The 17,375-nt window shown below is 39.2% G+C and overlaps 3 protein-coding genes across 3 annotated transcripts; 2 read left to right on the top strand and 1 right to left on the bottom strand.

The window, feature by feature from the left end:
* Positions 1 to 481: 481 nt before the first annotated feature.
* tmem251 (transmembrane protein 251) lies at positions 482 to 3,314 on the top strand. Its single transcript, XM_074615242.1, has 2 exons — positions 482 to 642; positions 2,191 to 3,314. The coding sequence occupies exon 2, from the start codon at positions 2,199 to 2,201 to the stop codon at positions 2,583 to 2,585; it is 387 nt and encodes a 128-aa protein (XP_074471343.1). The 5' UTR covers positions 482 to 642; positions 2,191 to 2,198; the 3' UTR covers positions 2,586 to 3,314.
* An 811-nt stretch (positions 3,315 to 4,125) lies between these two features.
* LOC141755916 (uncharacterized) lies at positions 4,126 to 4,770 on the bottom strand. Its single transcript, XM_074615243.1, has 2 exons — positions 4,559 to 4,770; positions 4,126 to 4,246 (listed from the first exon to the last, which is right to left on the bottom strand). The coding sequence occupies exons 1-2, from the start codon at positions 4,734 to 4,736 to the stop codon at positions 4,140 to 4,142; spliced, it is 285 nt and encodes a 94-aa protein (XP_074471344.1). The 5' UTR covers positions 4,737 to 4,770; the 3' UTR covers positions 4,126 to 4,139.
* A 422-nt stretch (positions 4,771 to 5,192) lies between these two features.
* On the top strand, positions 5,193 to 10,039 carry ubr7 (ubiquitin protein ligase E3 component n-recognin 7). The gene is made up of 12 exons (XM_074615241.1): positions 5,193 to 5,355; positions 6,282 to 6,403; positions 6,945 to 7,078; positions 7,444 to 7,504; positions 7,752 to 7,847; positions 8,016 to 8,069; positions 8,233 to 8,338; positions 8,475 to 8,554; positions 8,857 to 9,021; positions 9,170 to 9,335; positions 9,592 to 9,653; positions 9,757 to 10,039. Exons 2-12 carry the CDS (start codon positions 6,287 to 6,289, stop codon positions 9,847 to 9,849), a joined length of 1,134 nt encoding a protein of 377 aa, XP_074471342.1. The 5' UTR covers positions 5,193 to 5,355; positions 6,282 to 6,286; the 3' UTR covers positions 9,850 to 10,039.
* The last annotated feature ends 7,336 nt before the right edge of the window (positions 10,040 to 17,375 follow it).

Genomic DNA, 17,375 nt, shown 5'->3' with positions numbered 1-17,375 from the left:
TATTATTATTATTATGATGATGATCATTATTATTATTATTATTATTATTATTATTATTAATGGTAGTAATGTAATGAATTTTGTTTGACTCGGCCCGTTTGAACAGCAGTGTTTGTTTAGTGTTTCTGAAAGTTTCTGATAATCCGTTTTTATCTGATAGACCGACACCTGAAAGGCACCTTAAACACGTCTCCATGGTAACAGAGACGTACACAGGTAAATGCTCTCTCTCTCTCTCTCTCTGTATATATAAATATATATATATTTATATATATATATTTATTTATTTATTTATTTTGAATGCAGGACTTGTAACAGAGTATTTGTACACTGTGGTATTAGTACTTTTACTTTAGTAAAATGTGTGAGTAGCCCACATCATGTCTGCTGTTGATGTTTGTGTGTTGACTGATTGACTCAACATGTTTCATGATGGATCAATGAATGATAAGAGATGAAACTGATCAGTGTTGTGATGCTGACTGGACAGCAGGGGGTGCTGGAGAATGACGTCATTCCCATGAATGTCAGGTGACAAAACAGGAAGTGAGAGTCGAGACTTCCCGGATTTCTCGGGACCAACAGAGCATCAAACAGCAGCTAACAACAACATCTAATGTGAGAGGATCAGCGAGAAGGAAGGTAGGAACTGAGATAAACACACCAGCTAACAGGTTAACAGACTATCAGCACGTTAGCAGGCTGCTAGCAGACTAACCGGTTAACAGACTGCTGACATGCTAACAGGCTAACAGGCTAACATGTTAACATGCTAACAGGCTAACATGCTAACAGGCTAACATGCTAACAGGCTAACATGTTAACATGCTAACAGGCTAACAGGCTAACATGTTAACATGCTAACAGGCTGTGCAGCTGAAATAAACAGAGCAAGATGGAGGTCGACAGGAGACATTCATCTGACTGAGAATTAAAGTGGCTGAAACATGAATGAACTCAGTATAGTGAACCCAGGTCAGGTCAGATTCAGTGTGGTAAAGGTTTAAAGCAGGTGTGAGAGCTGCAGATTAAAGGGACTGTTTGTAAGAATCAGAAATGCTTGTTAACAGCGACACCTGTGGCCGTTAAGTCAACGAGAGTCAGTGTTGTGTTTGTGCTCGTTCTACATAGACATGAACGAGCATCGCTATAAACAGTGAGACGTCAGCTAAAAGCACAATATCACTCTATATTTCAGCTGCTTGGCAGTAATGTTAGCTGACCAGACGAAGGTCTCTCCATGAATCACTGCTGATCCTAGTGTTGGCTTTTCCTGCCTCAGCCTCCCGACCGCGGCCGGAGGGAACAGGGAGACACCGGAGTTTTGGTTGGAGATGATAACGTTTCTCTCTGCGGAGCCCCGTCACTTCACAAGACACGGGAAACCTCTGTTGGTCTGGAGGAGCTGCAGCAGTTATTTCTGCACAAACGTCCACTGTACATTCACTAGATATTCTCAGAGCTAAACTAACTCTTCTGCAGTGAGTAGTGAGCGCACATGCACGTGAGAGTGAAACGAAAGAGTGAGAACGAGCGCGGTGTGTGAGTGAAGGCAGGCAGAGGAGCAGAGACTCCAGTCCTGGAGACCAAAGCTACGGTCTCCCCCGCGTCCTCCCACCGCGGCCAACACTGTTTAACAGACAGGCTTCACTAGATACAACCAAGAGGTTTTGGTGCTTCCGTGTAGTTTGTGTTGGAGTCTGAACAGCGTAGCCACACGCGAGCGCACATGAGACACCAACAAGGATTGATTTATACGTGTAAGAAGTTACAAACAGTCCCTTTAACAGAGTTAAAATTGGCTAAAATGAATGGAGTTTGGCAGGAAGAGACAGGAACTGGCTTGAATCTGGCACAGACAGACCAATGAAGGGTGTACTGATTGATTATTGATTTCTTTATTTTCAGTATTGACAATCGATTGATCAGGTATTCCCTATTGTTTTTCCCCCTGACTGTATGGGGGATGTATTGACTATTGAGCATAGTGATTACTGATTGATTTTTCCTTTCACTATGGATGAGGTATTGATCACATACTGATTATTGATTGATCCTTAATCGGTTATTTCTTTTCAGTATTGAGTTTGATGAATTTATGTCAGTAGATGGGATGACTTTAATTATTAATTTTTTTCAGTATTGAGATATATTGAACATATTGATTGATTGATTGTTTTTCCCTCACAGTATGGAGGATGATGAACTTCCGTCAGCGGATGGGATGGGTGGGCGTGGCTCTCTACTTGCTGCTCAGCGTCTTGGCGGTGTACTACGTCTTTGAGGTTCACAGCTTCAGTTTGGAGCACGTGCAGAGAGGCAGGGCCGGTCCGTCGGCTCCACCCCTCGCCCTCAGCTGGTCTCAGAGCATTAGCGCCCGCCTGGCGCCACTTCCTGTCTGGATATGGGCGTCGGTCTTCCTGCTGCCGTACCTGCAGCTCTTCCTCTTCCTGTTCTCCTGCACAAGAGCCGACCCTCGAGCGGTCGGTTACTGCGTCCTTCCTGTCTGCCTCGCCCTGCTCTGCAGCCGACACGCCACCCGCAAACCGGCCAATCAGAGAGGCCCGCCGCTCATTGACACGTAGAGGAGGATGACCAATCAGAGAGGTCCGTTCATCATTGACACGTAGAGGAGGACGACCAATCAGAGAGGCCCGTCGCTCATCGACACGTAGAGGACGACCAATCGGAGATGCCCGTCGCTCATCGACACGTAGAGAGGACGACCAATCGGAGAGGCACGTCCATCATCGACACGGAGAGGAGGGCGGCCAATCGGAGAGGAGGATGGCCAATCGGAGAGGAGGATGGCCAATCGGAGAGGCATGTCCATCATCGACACGTAGAGGAGGGCAACCAATCGGAGAGGAGGGCGGCCAATCGGAGAGGAGGATGGCCAATCGGAGAGGAGGTCGGCCAATCGGAGAGGAGGACAGCCAATCAGAGGCCCGCCGCTCAGACAACAAACTGAACTGTTTGTGTTGTTTGTGATGTCACTCCCTGTGTGCCTTTGAACCCACCACTCTGTCTGACGCCAAGACTGCCCTGAATTTTGTCTTTCAGAACAAACACTACTGCCCTGAGCGTTGACTGTCAGGATCAGTCTGCAGCTGTCAATCATTGTCCTATTAAAGAATACCTGTGCTGTGATTGGCTGGGGGATGTTTAGTGTGTGTGTGGTCAGTTTGGCAGTTACCTGTTTAATATTTAGACCTGACAGCTGCCGGCCAATCACAGTACTTTGTTGCATTTAACCCGGTAACCATGACAACTTTATTACGACATCAATAAAATAAATAAAAACAAATCAACAACGATGTGAAGTTTTTATAAAGACTTGTTGGCAGTTTTAGGAGGAGACAGAACACAGGGCTGCCAGCTCTCAACGCCACCACTGAAGCGGTGACGTCATCTGGTCTCGCAAGCCTGCTCTGCAAGTTGTCGCGACGCCAGTGTAAAAAAAGTAAAAGTCCTCATTCTGCAGAATAATCTATATTATATTATTGATGCATTAAAGTGTTCATCAATTTAATGTTGCAGCTGGTAAAGGTGGAGCTCATTTTAATGACTTTATATACTGCTGGCTAGTTTAATCTATAATAATACATCAGCATTTATTAGTTCATTAGATTTAGTTTTAATCATCTGAATCTACAAAGTAACTACTAACTGAAACTATCAAATAAATGTTAGGGATGCACCGATAGACTTTTCCAGTGTGGATAGTGTTACCTGGACTTTGGGTATCGGTTCATAGAGTACCGATCCGATACCAGTGTTTAATAAACCAGCTGTGTGCCTCACTGTTTGGAAGTGAGCCGGATCACCCAACTCTGTAAAACTAAATGTAACATAAATACAGAAAAAAGACATACATTTACTGAGTTGTTATTTATTATTAAAATAAATCATTCACCTGCAACTTGGTAAAAAAAAAAAAAAAAAGGACCAGTTCAGGTGTAAACCTTTTTAGGAACAACTTGGTCAAAACTTCAACAGGAATTAAAATCCCAGTCTATAATGTGTATAGTGTATAAACAGAATAGAATTGAGTAGATCTGCCCCATTGTCATTGATATCCGATCCCGCTGGGGTTTCAGCTGTTTTGTCCTCAGGTGTTTAAAGTGTCCTCTGGTGTTTCAGGTTTTTTGTCCTCTGGTGTTTCCGGTTTTGGATCTTTTAACTGGAGGTTGCAGTTGAAGGTCTTGAGGCTCATCGTCTCCTTCATCGCCGTCCTCATCCTCACCTGCAACAGGTAAAACACAGGTGAATCAGAAAAAAAACTCTGACAGGTAACAGTCTGTTTACCTCTGACCGGTAACTGTCGGTCTGTTTACCTCTGACCGGTAACTGTCTGTTTACCTCTGACAGGTGTCTGTCTGTTTACCTCTGACAGGTAACTGTCTTTTTAACTCTGACAGGTAACTGTCTGTTTACCTCTGACAGGTAACAGTCTGTCTGTTTACCTCTGACAGGTAACTGTCTGTCTGTTTACCTGTCACAGGTAACTGTCTGTAGGCTGTTCTGTATTGTTAGCAGTTAGCAGCAGTTAGCTCACCTTCCTCGCAGTCTCCGCGGGTTTTTTCCTGCTCCACCAGCTCGCTGAGGAGTCGCGACACGTTCCCGTTCAGCTCCTGAACTCCGCTGATCAGAGAACTCAGGTTGTTTTCCACTTTAACGCTGATCTTCTCTTTCTGTCCGTCCCTGAACCGCAGCTCTGCTAACACAGCCGCCATCCTTACTACAGCCCTCTACCGACGTCATCACGTACTCTCTGCTGCCTTCAAGCGCCCTCCGTAAATGGATTACTCCAGAGAAGTCTTTTTCGTAGTAGTAGTAGTAGTAGATGCTCTGTCTTTTATAAGCACAATGAAAATGATTGTTGTGTTTGTTGTTTAACAAACAGGAAATAAAACAGAACCAACATGTGCGGTGACAACATACATCCATGACGGAGAAGAAATAAACGGTAAGAACCTGGGATTTCTGGGGGACACGTGAACGTACCACCACAGCACGCTATGACGTCATTATTGTTTATTTTTCACCATCACGTAATTAACGTTTATTATTTTTTAAATATATTTTTTAACGCTTATCTTCCATCACATTCAAACTCAGTTTTACTGTTTTATTAATTATTTTATTATTATTAATTTCCGTTTTTAAACTCGGTGACCTCTGAACCCTGAATGCCGCCAAATACGATCTCCGGAAGTGAAGCGGAAGTTGTCATTAGCAGCTAGCAGCAGCAGCGGTTCGATCAGGCTGAGCTGATTATTGATTATAAACTGTTATCGATCACGTTATTGGCTGGTTTATAGCCGGATCAGACGGTGTGAACAGTTTGACTCGGTGAGTTTGTGTTTTATTCACTCAGCTAACGCAGTTTAGCATCACAGCTAACAGACAATCAGCAGCTGATCAGACTGATCGATCAGTGGAGCTGCTGATCGATGATGATGCACAGAGAGAGAGAGTCTTTGGTTTCATTAAAACAACAATAGAAACAGCTCACCACGTTTCCTTCAGTCAACTAACTGGAATCAGAATAAACAATAGAGACTGATGTTGTTGTTGTTGTTGTTGTTGATAACATTATTATTTAAAGGTCCCATATTATAAAAAAGTGAGATTTTCATGTTTTTTATTCATAAAGCAGGTTTAAGTCCTATATAAATACTGTGAAAGTATTGAAACGCTCAATCCACAGGGAAACACACACAGCCCGTATTCAGAAACTCTGCGTTTGAAACAAGCTGTCAGGATTTCTGTCCATTTGTGATGTCACAAATATACAATATTTAGACCCTTGACACAATCTTAAACGTAAACATTGTAAATGTGTCCCAGTTTATTCCTGGTTGCAGTGTATGTGAATGTCATCAGCTGACATGAAGTACCCAAGCTGTTGCCTAGCAACGCAATGCTGTTGCAATTCTATTGCAATTCTGTCAAAATGCGCTAAAACGGAGCGTTTCAGACAGAGGGGTAAATACAGGTATATTCAAGCAGACAGTATGAGGAAAATAAAGTTTTTTTGAACATTACAGCATGTAAACATGTTCTAGTAGAAACACAAAATACAAGTATGAACCTGAAAATGAGCTGATATGGGACCTTTAAAGGTTCAATGCTCAGCATTCCTCCTCTACTATTACTGGGTCCATACTGTCTACATTTACAGTCAGCAGTTATTGTTCTACAGTTATCAACTACTAACTAACAGCAGGATCAGTTATTATGAATTTAATTTGTGTTGTTGGTCTCCATGGTAACAGAAAGGATGGCAGAGGAGCAGACAGTGTCTCTAGTTGATGTTCTGGAGGAAGATCAAGAGTTGGAGGAAGAAGCTTCAGCCGTGTTGGCAGGAAGTGACTCTGATCACTGTTCATACCCTCAGGTCACTGCATATATCTACAGTCTATCTATCTATCATTCTATCTATCAATATATACAGTATCTATATTATATATATATATATATTATACATATACACTGTATACAGTATATATACTGTATCTACTGTACATTTACGCTCACTTTTCTAGGTCCACCTGTAAAATCTAATACAACAGCTCTGCTATAAATAACTTATACTGTTACTAAGAAACTAATATAATAAATATATGTATATGGTATTATTAGTATTATCATTATTGTTTTAATTATGTATTATAATTTTTTGATAATTATTTGTTATTATTGTTTTTATTTTAATTATTTGTTATTATTGTTTTTATTATAATTATTATTTATTATCATTATTCTTATTATTGTTTTTATTATTACAGTCTGTATATAACACACTGTCTATGTGAAGCGTCAGGCGGTGTACCTGTGTGTATTGTGTATATATACGTGTATTAATAGTTGTGTACCTGTGTGTATTGTGTATATACAGTATGTGTGTATTAATATGTGTATGTCTGTGTGTATTACAGGGCTATGTGAAGCGCCAGGCTGTGTACGCCTGCAGCAGCTGCACACCGAAGGGAGGAGAGCCAGCAGGAGTCTGTCTGGCCTGCTCATACAAATGTCATGAAGGTCACGACCTCTTCGAACTCTACACCAAGAGGTCAACACTCACCTCTCACTACTCACCTGATTCTCTACCTGAACTAGGGCGCTTCCACATCGAGTCATGTTGTGTTCTCACTTACGTTTAGAGCGGAAGTGCCATTATTTAGATAAGTTATTAAGTTTTAATCTATTTTTCAGGTGAGACAGCAACCATTTAGATTTCCAATATATGATCAGTGATCAATATCTGATAGTTTGTTTTTTTATAGAAATAAAATCGTCCCTGCGTCCGCCTGCGTCTGGCTGCAACATAATTAAATATAACGCTACTGCTTTTCACTTCACACACATCTTCACAGCTGGAAGGCATACCTTTCACTGTAAACAAACAAACAAACTCTTCTTCTCTGTTTCCTGTAGGAACTTCCGCTGTGACTGTGGAAACAGCAAGTTCTCGGAGCTGCAGTGTAAACTCCACCCTGTGAGTTCACACCACATTTAATTACATTTCATTGATTGGTTCTCATGACTATATAAATACAGAATCTCTAATGAGCTGTATAGATTGTCCTCATTGACAAACGCTAAAAGCTGCTCGATACATGAGCCGTATAAAGCTGGGCATACATCTCATTGTACCGTTGACCCCGTATTAACCTGCACATGACAAATGTAACTGAAACTTGTTTATCACACCAACAGTGACCCAGTGTGTGTGTGTGTTTCAGGAGAAGGAGGAGGTCAACAGTCAGAACAAATACAGTCATAACTTCTTTGGAGTTTATTGTACCTGCAGCCGGCCTTACCCAGACCCAGACGACCCGGTGAGACACACACCTGCCCCAGGGCCGGGCGATAAACCAATCTCCAAATGTTTCACACTGAAATCTTCCATGATAACCATGAGCCGACGGAGAGCGCTGTTTCTCTGTCATTGCTACTCTGGCTCCTTTATTAAATGTGTGTGTGTGATTGGCTGGTTCTGTCTCCAGGTGGAGGACGAGATGATTCAGTGTGTGGTGTGTGAGGACTGGCTGCATGGCAGGGTGAGTACCTGAGTCTCAGGTTGTTCTCCAGCTATAAGCTCCAGGTGTCCTGAGGACTGCCTGTATTTTCTATTGACTCAAACATTCATTTTAATAATGTGACTCACCTGTGTGTGTGTGTTTGTGTGTGTGTGTGTGTTTGTGTGTGTGTGTGTGTTAACAGCACCTGGGCCGTGTGGTTCCAGACTCTGTGGAGCTGCAGGAGATGATCTGTGAATCCTGTATGAACAAAAACCCTTTCCTCTGGACCTACGCTGCTCACCTGTCAGGTAAACAGACCTGTTCATCTTTTTCGTCCTGTTTATGTGATGTACTTCCTGTTTGAGGGATGTACTTCCTGTTTATGTGATGTACTTCCTGTTTGTGTGATGTACTTCCTGTTTGTATGATGTACTTCCTGTTCAGTTCCAGGTGCATCAGTTCAGGTGAAGGAGGAAACGGAAGCAAACAAGTCAAACACAAACGTCCCCAAAAAAGAAGAAAAGGTGAGAGGATTAAACTCGTGGGTACCCATAGAACCCATTTACATTCACATATCTGGAGGTCAGAGGTCAAGGGACCCCTTTGAAAATGGCCATGACAGTTTTTCCTCGCCAAAATTTAGTGTAAGTTTGGAGCGTTATTTAGCCTCCTTCACGTCAAGCTAGTATGACATGGTTGGTACCGATGGATTCTTTAGGTTTTCTGGTTTCATATGATGCCAGTATCTTCACTCTAGCTTTATCTAGCTATATATTTGAATTCATAACTGATCAATGTGATTGATTAATAATCCATAATGTGTCAGGTTGATGATGTCATCGAGCCCAGCTGTAAGCGGACCCGTGAGGAGGCGGAGCCGAGCTGCAGACTGAAGGCGCTGCAGGCGATTGATGAGAAAAGAGTCCAGTCAGGAGCCGTGTTCTGGCCGTCGACGTGGCGCTCCAAACTCTGCTCCTGCAACACCTGCAAGGTAATAATCAACTGTCTTGAGTTTCTGTTGGCTGACATAATGATGATGTCACTGCGAGGTCATCTGATGAGTCTTTTAGGTTTTATCTTCACTCTAACTCTAAAACTGAGCCCGTTACGACCTTCATTATGAGTGTGTGTGTCCTCAGGAGAGTCTGTCTGCAGCCGGTCTGTCCTTCCTGTTGGACGAGTCGGACACCGTCCTCGCCTACGAGAACAAAGGAAAGACCAACGAGCAGAGACAGCCAGGACACGACCCTCTGATGTCAGCGCTGGACAACCTGAACCACGTGCAGCAGCTCGAGATCATCCACGGTACAGAAAACTACCAGAACTACACAGAGAACTACCAGTACTACACACAAAACTACTGCTACTACACAAAACTACCAGTACTACATAAAGAATTACCAGTACTACAAAAAAAACTACCAGTACCATACACAAAACTACCAATACTACACATTAAACTACCAGTACTACACAAAAAACTACCAGTACTACTCACAGAACTACAAGTGACACAGATAAAACTACAAGTCCCACAGTTCCAGCTGTTTATGTCTTTCAGGGTACAATGACATGAAAAGTGAACTGAAGGACTTCCTGCAGGGATTCGCAGCAGAAGGAAAGGTGAGTTTGGGACTGAAGACGACCTTTGACCTTCGTCTGACCTTTGACTTGCTGCTGACCAAATATGTTCTCCTGATGATGTCATGTGACTGTTCTCTGATAGGTTGTGACTCCCGATGACATCCGTGAGTTCTTCGAGCAGCAGCAGAGTCGAAAGAGACGACGAGACGACGCCGGACGCTTCTACCCTACCTGATGACCTTTGACCTTCAACTAATCTTTAAATGACCTTTGACCTTCTTGTTTTTGTTCTTAGTTTTCTCAGTTTATTTTTCAAGCTTTGGGACTTCCTGTTTTTAACGTCGTCCGTCTCAGAAGTCTCCAACATTAATGTCTGTGTTTCCTTTTTAATGAAAACTAATAAAACTCAATCAGCTGAACAACAACACTGAGTGTCGTCATATTTCAGGATCAATCAACAGCACTATTTTAATCGATTGACAACCCTAGTTATTATGTGTTTATGTAGAATCTGAACTCCAGCTGTTCAATAAATGTAGGGCAGTAAAAATGAAAATGTATTAGAAGAGTAGAAATGAGCAGAAAATGGAAATACTCAAGTACTTAATGTAGTATTTAGTTACTCTGTACCACTGCGTGCGTTGGTGTTTAACATAACGAGTCTCTTTCACAAAGTGTCTCCTCGTGTTTTGTGATTGGAGAAGAGATTGTAACCAGCAGCTCTGTTTCTGCACATCAAACACTCATTAACCCTTCATCCTCCGTCACATCACTCAGTCATCCTCCGTCAGCTGTTTGTTCTGCAGAGCAGATCTAATCAGCTGGATTGTTGAGCTGCAGACCAGCTGCTCTGTTTACTGTTCAGGTTTAACGGGTCGCTGGTCACTTTAACGTCACGTCCAGCTTCTCTGCTGCAGGTAAACTCTCAGTTTCAGTTGGAATCAGCTCATCATCCTGCAGGACATCAAACCAACAACTTTTCTCTAAACTCAAACATATGAACCGTTCAGTCTGACTGTCCAATCATCAGGCTGCTGGGACCACTGCACCTCTTCCTCCTCTTCCTCCTCCTCCTCCTCCTCCTCCTCCTCCTCCCCCCTCCTCTTCCTCCTCCTCCTCCCCTCTGCTCCTTCACATTCAGTCGGACTGAGCAGCTCACAGTGAACACGTCCTCAACAAAGAAAAAGCTAGTAGATCAGGAGCAGCCAGTCGGACTCCCAACAGGTGCTGCTAAGTTACCAGGTGTTTGTTGCCGTGACGATGGTGAGCGTTATCTTGAGGATGATGAGAAATGTTTCTGTGTCGACTTTGACTCGACCAAAAGAAATAATGAAGGAGACGAAGAAGATGATCTACAGCAAACCTCCCAAAAACAAAATCGGACCCGCAGTGAGTCTCTCATCTATCTCTGTCTGTCTGTCTGTCTGTCTGTCTGTCTGTGAGTGATCGATGTGTATCTCCAGCAGCAACCTTCGGGTCTGAGAAGTGAAGCCAATGCTGAAGTGCCTTAAACTTGCATTCTTTCTAACAGCCAGCAGGGGGCGACTCCTCTGGTTGCTAAAAGAAGTCTGATTGTATAGAAGTCTATGAGAAAATGAGCCTACTTCTCACTTGATTTATTACCTCAGTAAACATTGTAAACATGAGTTTATGGTCTCAATCGCTAGTTTCAAGTCTTCTTCAATACAGCATGATGTTCATTTAGTGAATTATGGTCCCGTTTAGAGTCAAATAGACCATAAAGCAGGGGATGCTTTAGGGCGGGGCTACCTTGTGATTGTCAGGTCGCTACCACGGCGTTGTCCGGTCTGGGAGTTGTCCGTGTTTTCGTCTTTCGTCAGTTCATGAAAGTTAATTAGAACCTTTTGGGTCGCCTAAAAATGTCTGATTCAGCGTTTGCATGAAGTTAGCTCCACCCTCTCGTGTCACTTCTGGTTGCAAGAAACCAAGACGGCGACGGCCAAAAACCAAGACGGCGACGGCGTGGTGTAACTAGTGGTAGTGTTGGGGATACAGATGTGTCTATAACATGTTATTTAGTAGCTCAGACAATATATGACGTATTTTAGCATGTCTGAAACCTCAGTATGAAACCAATAGTACCTGAACTGCATACTATTTCTAGTGAAATATTACAGTATGCAATGCTCGACACTACGGAGACATAAATATCCCACAATGCAATGCGGTAGTGATGACAACGTTCATCACAGACTTTGACGGACAGCTCTGTAACGTCAATAACACTTCAATTTAACTGTAAGTGTCATATTTCACTTTGCTGGGCGTAATATATAAATTAATTCAGACTTTGATTCTCACAAACCGTCGTTTTGGTCACATGCGGTTGGACGGGTTACCATGGTTACACACGCGTCTCCAACCGGCGAGGAGGCTCTCAGGATAAATAACTGCTTAATGCGTCTAAAAAGATCCAAACTGACGAATATGTTGAACGATAGTACGCAGATTAGGTCTGTGGTGCACGAAGCCATGATCTATTTTCATCCTGATGATGTCATGGGATGATCTCTTCTCTGATTGGTTGTTTGTTTTTGTCTCCGACAGCAAAGTTTCTTCGTCATGGCGGTGTTCGCGGTGGCCATGTTGACTCCAGCTGCCTGGATCCTTCATCACCTGCCAGAGTACCGCCAGCGGTCCAAACACCCGCCCAGACACTGATCCTCGCCATCATCATCATCTTCATCTTCCTCACCGCTAACAACTCGTCAATATATTCTAAACTATAATCAGTTTATTCAACTTTAATGATTTTATGACGACATAATCGATGTGTATCGTGGTAGCTGTAGAACAGAGTTGTGATTTAAAGAATCAGAGCGGCGTGTTTCTCTCCTCGTGTTCATCAGGTCGTCTTCTTCTCTTCTTCTTCTCTGTGTTGTTCTGACGTTTGTCCAAACAGGAAGTGTTTGTGTGTTTGAAGCTCCAGTTTGTGTTTGTTTAGTTTGTTAATCACTTCCTGTTTGGGAACATCAGTTCCCACGGAGACGACGACGACGACGTGATTAAACCCGAAAGACTGAGCTCAGAGGAAGGAAGGCGTCTTCATCACCATAATCATCATCATCATCATCATCATCATATTTTAACATTTCACAAATATTTACACGCTCCAACATGTCGGAGTTTTAATGTAAAGTGAACAAACATAAATGTTTTACATATTGAATAAATGTGTCTCAGCTCCAGCTGTAGTTGAGTTATGTTATTAGTCAGTGAACATCTGTACAGCTGTGCTGCTGGTGCAGTATTGCCTTACCCTGAGAGACCCGCGGGGACCCGACTGACTTTACTGTCTTTCAGAGGCTCTAGAAGGTTCCGTTTTAGGATTAGAGTGAAGCTACAGATGTCACATGAAACTACAAAACCTAAGGAATCCATTGGTACCAACCAAAAAGACTCGTGGGTACCCATAGAACCCGTTTTCATTCATATATCTTGAGGTCAGAGGTCAAGGGACCCCTTTGAAAATGACCATGTTTTACCTCGCCAAAATTTAACGCAGGTTTGTAGCGGTATTTTATCTCCTTCCCGACAAGCGTGTATGACAAGGTTAGTACCGATGGATCCATAGGTTTTCTAGTTTCATATGATACCAGAATCTTCACTCTAACTTTAAAAGCCCGCTACAACCTCTGAAAGACAGAATAGCGGCCGGGCAGGTAGTTTTAAGGGTTAACTTGTTTAACTTGTCTCCCTGTTGTTGTGGCCCCTGAGCCACGTCCTCGTCCATTCAGGTGAGCTTGTGAACAGCTATGTTTGGTGCTGCAGGTAGCAGCAGGTGTTGATTGTGCAGCTGATGATGTGATAGCTGGTCCTGGCTTTGTGCTTTGTTACCACAGCTGCTTCAGTGTCTTGGTTTGGTTTTGCTCTGGGTGGTTTCTAGTTTTAGGAGATTTCACTGTTTTCTTTTTTCTCTTGACCAGATGTCAGATTATTGTGTTGCCATTCAGAGGGTAAGTGTTAAGGTCCTGATACGCTGTTTATAGTATGTCGAAAAATGTCATGAAAAAAAGTCATAGTATAGTATATTGAAAAAGTTCATGAAAAAAAGTCATAGTATAGTATGTTGAACATTTTCATGAAAAAAAAGTCATATCGAAAAATTTCACAAAAAAAGTCATAGTATGTCGAAACTTCATGAAAAAAAAGTAATGTCGAAACTTTTCATGAAAAAAAGTCATGTCGAAACTTTTCATGAAAAAAAAGTCATGTCAAAAAATTTCATGAAAAAAAGTCATGTCGAAACTTTTCATGAAAAAAAAGTCATGTCGAAACTTCATGTAAAAAATGTCATGAAAAATGTCATGAAAAAATGTCATGTCGAAATATTTCATGAAAAAAGTCATGTCGAAACTTTTCCTTAAAAAAGTCATGTCGAAACTTCCTAAAAAAAGTCATGTCGAAAAATTTCATGAAAAAAGTCATGTCGAAACTTTTCCTGAAAAAAGTCATCGAAAAATTTCATGAAAAAAAGTCATGTTGAAAACTTCCATGAAAAAAGTCACGTCGAAACTTTTTCATAAAAAAGTCATATCGAAAAATTTCATGAAAAAAGTAATGTCGAAAAATTTCATGAAAAAAAAGTCGTGTCGAAACTTTTCATGAAAAAAAGGTCATAGTAAATAATGTCGAAAAATTTCACGTAAAAGTCATAGTATAGTATGCCGAAAGGCTTCATGAATTAAAAAGTCATAGTACAGTATGTCGAAAAATTTCATGAAAAAAGTCATGTCAGAACTTCCTGAAAAAAAGTAATGTAGAAAAATTTCACAAAAAAAGTAGTGTCGAAAAATTTCACAAAAGTAATGTCGAAAAATTTCATGAAAAAAAGTAGCCGAAACTTTTCATGAAAAAAAGTAATGTAGAAAAATTTCACAAAAAAAGTAGTCGAAAAATTTCACAAAAAAGTAATGTTGAAAAATTTCACAAAAAAAGTAGTCGAAAAATTTCACAAAAAAAGTAATGTCGAAAAATTTCATGAAAAAAAGTAGTCGAAACTTTTCATGAAAAAAAGTCATGTCGAAAAATTTCATGAAAAAAAGTAGTCGAAACTTTTCATGAAAAAAAGTAATGTAGAAAAATTTCACAAAAAAAGTAGTGTCGAAAAATTTCACAAAAAAAGTAATGTCGAAAAATTTCATGAAAAAGTCATGTCGAAAAATTTCATGAAAAAAAGTCATGTCGAAAAATTTCACAAAAAAAGTCATAGTATGTCGAAACTTCATGAAAAAAAAGTCATGTCGAAACTTTTCATGAAAAAAAAGTCATGTCGAAACTTTTCATGAAAAAAAAGTAATGTCGAAAAATTTCATGAAAAAAAGTAGCCGAAACTTTTCATGAAAAAAAGTAATGTAGAAAAATTTCACAAAAAAAGTAGTCGAAAAATTTCACAAAAAAGTAATGTTGAAAAATTTCACAAAAAAAGTAGTCGAAAAATTTCACAAAAAAAGTAATGTCGAAAAATTTCATGAAAAAAAGTAGTCGAAACTTTTCATGAAAAAAAGTCATGTCGAAAAATTTCATGAAAAAAAGTAGTCGAAACTTTTCATGAAAAAAAGTAATGTAGAAAAATTTCACAAAAAAAGTAGTGTCGAAAAATTTCACAAAAAAAGTAATGTCGAAAAATTTCATGAAAAAGTCATGTCGAAAAATTTCATGAAAAAAAGTCATGTCGAAAAATTTCACAAAAAAAGTCATAGTATGTCGAAACTTCATGAAAAAAAAGTCATGTCGAAACTTTTCATGAAAAAAAAGTCATGTCGAAACTTTTCATGAAAAAAAAGTAATGTCGAAAAATTTCATGAAAAAAAGTAGCCGAAACTTTTCATGAAAAAAAGTAATGTAGAAAAATTTCACAAAAAAAGTAGTCGAAAAATTTCACAAAAAAGTAATGTTGAAAAATTTCACAAAAAAAGTAGTCGAAAAATTTCACAAAAAAAGTAATGTCGAAAAATTTCATGAAAAAAAGTAGTCGAAACTTTTCATGAAAAAAAGTCATGTCGAAAAATTTCATGAAAAAAAGTAGTCGAAACTTTTCATGAAAAAAAGTAATGTAGAAAAATTTCACAAAAAAAGTAGTGTCGAAAAATTTCACAAAAAAAGTAATGTCGAAAAATTTCATGAAAAAGTCATGTCGAAAAATTTCATGAAAAAAAGTCATGTCGAAAAATTTCACAAAAAAAGTCATAGTATGTCGAAACTTCATGAAAAAAAAGTCATGTCGAAACTTTTCATGAAAAAAGTCATGTCGAAACTTTTCATGAAAAAAAAGTAATGTCGAAACTTCATGAAAAAAATGTCATGAAAAAAAAGTCATGAAAAAAAATGTCATGAAAAAATGTCATGTCGAAAAATTTCATGAAAAAAGTCATGTCGAAACTTTTCCTTAAAAAAGTCATGTCGAAACTTTTCCTTAAAAAGTCATGTCGAAACTTCCTAAAAAAAGTCATGTCGAAAAATTTCATGAAAAAAGTCACGTCGAAACTTTTTCATAAAAAAGTCATATCGAAAAATGTCATGAAAAAAGTAATGTCGAAAAATTTCATGAAAAAAAGTAGCCGAAACTTTTCATGAAAAAAAGTAATGTAGAAAAATTTCACAAAAAAAGTAGTCGAAAAATTTCACAAAAAAGTAATGTTGAAAAATTTCACAAAAAAAGTAGTCGAAAAATTTCACAAAAAAAGTAATGTCGAAAAATTTCATGAAAAAAAGTAGTCGAAACTTTTCATGAAAAAAAGTCATGTTGAAAAATTTCATGAAAAAAAGTAGTCGAAACTTTTCATGAAAAAAAGTAATGTAGAAAAATTTCACAAAAAAAGTAGTGTCGAAAAATTTCACAAAAAAAGTAATGTCGAAAAATTTCATGAAAAAGTCATGTCGAAAAATTTCATGAAAAAAAGTCATGTCGAAAAATTTCACAAAAAAAGTCATAGTATGTCGAAACTTCATGAAAAATAAGTCATGTCGAAACTTTTCATGAAAAAAGTCATGTCGAAACTTTTCATGAAAAAAAAGTAATGTCGAAACTTCATGAAAAAAATGTCATGAAAAAAAAGTCATGAAAAAAAATTTCATGAAAAAATGTCATGTCGAAAAATTTCATGAAAAAAGTCATGTCGAAACTTTTCCTTAAAAAAGTCATGTCGAAACTTTTCCTTAAAAAGTCATGTCGAAACTTCCTAAAAAAAGTCATGTCGAAAAATTTCATGAAAAAAGTCACGTCGAAACTTTTTCATAAAAAAGTCATATCGAAAAATGTCATGAAAAAAGTAATGTCGAAAAATTTCATGAAAAAAAGTAGCCGAAACTTTTCATGAAAAAAAGTAATGTAGAAAAATTTCACAAAAAAAGTAGTCGAAAAATTTCACAAAAAAGTAATGTTGAAAAATTTCACAAAAAAAGTAGTCGAAAAATTTCACAAAAAAAGTAATGTCGAAAAATTTCATGAAAAAAAGTAGTCGAAACTTTTCATGAAAAAAAGTCATGTCGAAAAATTTCATGAAAAAAAGTAGTCGAAACTTTTCATGAAAAAAAGTAATGTAGAAAAATTTCACAAAAAAAGTAGTGTCGAAAAATTTCACAAAAAAAGTAATGTCGAAAAATTTCATGAAAAAGTCATGTCGAAAAATTTCATGAAAAAAAGTCATGTCGAAAAATTTCACAAAAAAAGTCATAGTATGTCGAAACTTCATGAAAAAAAAGTCATGTCGAAACTTTTCATGAAAAAAGTCATGTCGA

This window comes from Sebastes fasciatus, chromosome 18, assembly GCF_043250625.1.
Source record: "Sebastes fasciatus isolate fSebFas1 chromosome 18, fSebFas1.pri, whole genome shotgun sequence".
In the NCBI taxonomy this organism is placed as follows: Eukaryota; Metazoa; Chordata; class Actinopteri; order Perciformes; family Sebastidae; genus Sebastes; species Sebastes fasciatus.
Note: the sequence above shows the minus strand (reverse complement) of the source record. Positions and strands in the feature narration are given on the sequence as shown.